We start from the raw sequence: 3,987 nt of genomic DNA on the forward strand, positions 1-3,987 counted from the left end.
TTTCCTCATCCTTCCCTTTCCTGCTCCCCTGGCCCCCCACCCTGTCCCCAGGCTGGGGGAGGGGGCCCCTCCCTGTGACACACACTAACACAGTTACTGACTTTGTGGGTGTCCTTGGAGAGACTTACCAGCAGGAGGGTGAGTCAGCACAAACCTATTGAACTCAGGTGTTAGGATCCCTGGCTCTACCCCCTCAGGGACCCAGGCACCCAGAGTGTACCAATACCCTGTTCCATCAAGGACCCTGAATTCTGCCTTACTGCACCACATACACACACACACACACACACACACACACACACACACACACACTCACACTTTAACCTCTCCTCTAGCCCTTACTGTGTCTGAGTCTCAGTTTCTTCGTCTGTAAAATGTAGGGGTTGTATTCTATGATTGCTTATATCCCTTTCATCTCTATCTCCAAGATCCTCTGAGCTCAGGCATCTAGTCCTGCTACCATGAAAATATGGGCATCTACCATCTTCCCTACCCCCATTCACCACTCAGCTGATATTCTTTCTGAGATCCTGTGGGCTTTCCTCTGAGTCTTCAAGGCTCTTAGGTGCTCAGACATTCAAACTTCACCCCAGCAGAACCTAGGTGTCTGAGGTCAAAGGGTAACGGAGGGCAGGGCTTCTGTTGTTCGGAAGAATGTTTGGGGGAGGTGTGGGCGGGGGCAAGAACGGGGTGGAGAGTGAGCAGGGCCTGGGGCCCTGGGCAGGTAGGGGTTAAAAGGCGGGGAGCTGGAACAGCAGATGTGAGGATGGGCTTCTGAGAGAGACGGACAGTCCCCAGGATCACCCATTCCTCTCTGGTGGGGACTCGGTCTTTGTCTCTTCGTCTCAGGGATTCTCTTCGTATGTTTGTCTCTTGTCTTTCCCCGTGATTTCTTCTTCTCTCCCTCTTTCTGCCTCTGTCGCTGCATCTGTGTCTCACTGTCTCTGCCTCTCTCTTTCTCCTCTCTCTGCATGTCTCTCTCCAGCATGATAGCTGGATTTCACTCAGCAGGTAAGATCAGAATCTTCTCTTCCATCTTTTGAGCCCTGAAAAACCGGGGGGAGAGAGAGGGCCATGGGGAAAGGAATGGAGAAACTGGTTAATAAACTACAAAGAGACCTGAGGGATTCTCTAGAAAAAAAAAATCCCTTCATTTTACAGAAAAAGAAACTGAGACCCAGAATGGTCAAGTGATTTAGTCTTCTTCCTCTCTCCCCCTTGATAATTTTATAGGGAAGCAAGCTGAGGTCCAGAGCAAAGAAGGGCTTTATCTGGGATCAGATGAATGATTCAATGTCACTCAAGAGAAGATTGGATGATCATTTGGGGGGGATGGGGAGGGGATTCTCTGTCAGGTGAAGATTGGAGCAAATGCTCTCTGGGGTCCTTTGTCACTGTAAGGTTTTGTGATTCTAAGACTGTACAAGAAACCAGGAGTCTTAGCTCTTAAGGCATCTTAACATTGGAGAAGTGAATTGATGAGTCAAGTGAAAATTGAGGAAGAGTTAAGATCAAAGTCAAGAGATGGTAATTTATCAGAAAGAAAGTATGACAAAGGTCATTAGGGATGAGTAAGTTTCCCAACTCCTGGTGAAGAGTTGGGGTTGGAAGGGGGTGGGGCCTGTTTTAGGAACCAACCAAATTCCTTCCCCTTTCCCCAGGAATGGTCATGGAACTGTTGATGTTTGCCTTGATACTGGTGACCACAGGTTTGGAGATAGGGATAGGAATGGAGATGGGGCTTGTGGTAGGGATGGGATTGGGGTTGAGGTTGGGGTGCACGTGGGATTGGCCATAGAAATGAAGAAAAAAAGATGAAGATGAACGTAAAGATGGGGTTGGGGATAGAAGTGGGATTTGAGACAGGTAAGGGTGGGATGAGATTTGGAGTAGAGATGTGAATGGTTGTGGGATTGGAAGTGGGAATGTGAGTGGGGATATAAATACAGAAAGGTATGGGGTTAGAGTGGAACAGGTTATGGAACCAGGATGAAGATGCATTTGGGTAGAGGTCAGAGAAAGGATGAGGTTGCATTTGGGGGTTGCCTTATGGTGGTATTTCTTTTCCCACAGCCTGGGCTGAGGACAAGGACAAGCTTGTGGGAGAGAAGGGCTACAACTGTAGAGTGGGAGAACATCCCTACCAGGTTGCTCTCTTCTATTCTGACCACCTGCTGTGTGGTGGAGTTCTCATACACCCCCAGTGGGTTCTTAGTGCCGCTCACTGTCAAAAACCGTAAGTCGTTTGACCCAGTGATGGGAGAGATTGTGGTTATACTTCCCTATCACCACGAATTTGGAATTAAAGGAAGTGTGGAAGACTGGGACATTCACCTTCAGCCCCATTCTCTTCTAGAAAACTACTTTGTGTAGCATGGAATCAAGGGATGGTTGTAGTAACCCAGGGAAGGAATGGGGCCTCAGCCAAGGACAGAGGGCCCAAGGAAAGACCTGGATTTCTCTTTCAGGACACTACAGGTCCTCTTGGGCAAACACAACATTCAGCAGTGGGAGCGAAGTCAGCAGCTGAGCACAGTTGTCCAGGCTATCCCACATCCAGCTTATAACAGAGTTCGACATGATAATGACATCATGCTGTTGAAGCTCCCTCGGGCCATGACTCTGTCTCCCCACATCCAGCCTCTGGCTCTTCCTTGGGAATCAGACTGCACAGACAATTCCAACTCAACCTGCATCATCTCTGGCTGGGGCAAGACAGATGCCCAGGGTGAGTGTGAGGACAGAAACAGTCAAATGGAGGGCCAAATGGTGGGAAGGGCCAATGTCAACTGGAAGAACCATTGATAAGTGGTGATAAATAATGGGAGACATCACTGATAGTGGAAACACTTGGGGAGGGACCAAGAGTGCCATCAGTCTTGGGTAAGAGGGATGGAGAACAAGAATGAACTGGGATGAAAAAGCAGCATGACCGGTGGGAGAAAACAGTGGTGGGAGGGAACCATGATGATAAAGACCAATGGTGAGAGAGGCTAATAGTGAGAAAGGCCAGCGATGGGAGGGGCCAGTGGTGGGGAGGACCAGGGCTAGAATGTTGGTTGAAGTAACTGTATTAGCAGCTTCTAGACCTCTCCTGTGTGACCTCAGTCCCTCATCTACTTGTCTCTCCCCAGGCCATTACCCAGACGTACTCCAATGTGCCTCCATCCACCTGGTGCCTCACAAGACCTGCCAGCAGGCCTATCCCAACCAGATTACTGCCAACATGGTGTGTGCAGGAGACAAGAGTGGAACAGACTCTTGCCAGGCAAGTTGCGGAGGGTGAGGCTCAGAGTCAAACAGATAGACAAAGAGATACTCAGAGACGGAAAACTAGAGACATGCAGAAAAATGAAGAGCAGAGACCCAGTGAGATAGAGAGCTAAAGGGCACTTGGAAAACGTAAGTGACACCAAGAGCCAAAGAGTACAACAGTGATAATAATCAGCCAGTTAACAAGAATTTAGTAATCATTTACTCTGCGTTAGACACCAGGTTAAGTGCTAGGGATAAAAGGAAAGTCAAACAGAAGACCCCAGCCCTTAAGGAACTCACATTCTAGTGGGACAGTTAACAGGCAAACAACTATGTACCTGTAAGATATAAAACATAATATAATAAATACCATACAATACATTATATTGTTTGGTTGTTTTTTAGTTGTGTCTGGCTCTTCATGAACCCCATTTGGGGTTTTCTTGACAAAGATACTGGATTGGTTTACTATTTCCTTCTCCAGCTCATTTTACAGATGAGGAAACTGAGGCAAACAGGGTTAAGTGACTTGTCCAGGGTCACACAGCTAGTTAGTGTCTGAGGCCTGATTTAAACTCAAGACGATAAATCTTCCTGACTCCAGGTGCAGCACTCTAACCACTGTACCATCTAGTAATAATATAATATAATAGATACAATATATTACAATACAGTATACTATAACATAACATAATGTAACATACATAATATAATATGATATAATATAATATA

The 3,987-nt window shown here is 47.1% G+C and overlaps 1 protein-coding gene across 1 annotated transcript in view; it reads left to right on the forward strand.

The window, feature by feature from the left end:
• The first annotated feature begins 654 nt into the window (after positions 1–654).
• LOC110220048 (kallikrein-6-like) overlaps positions 655–3,987 on the forward strand; it is a 5,312-nt gene continuing 1,979 nt past the window's right edge. Inside the window, 4 exon segments of the mRNA XM_078146254.1 lie at positions 655–724; positions 2,074–2,236; positions 2,469–2,728; positions 3,135–3,268. Of these exon segments, the coding sequence (XP_078002380.1) occupies positions 655–724; positions 2,074–2,236; positions 2,469–2,728; positions 3,135–3,268 (627 nt within the window).

Source organism: Phascolarctos cinereus, unplaced genomic scaffold (genome assembly GCF_003287225.1).
Source record: "Phascolarctos cinereus isolate Bilbo 61053 unplaced genomic scaffold, phaCin_HiC Scaffold_726;HRSCAF=1367, whole genome shotgun sequence".
NCBI classification, from domain to species: domain Eukaryota; kingdom Metazoa; phylum Chordata; class Mammalia; order Diprotodontia; family Phascolarctidae; genus Phascolarctos; species Phascolarctos cinereus.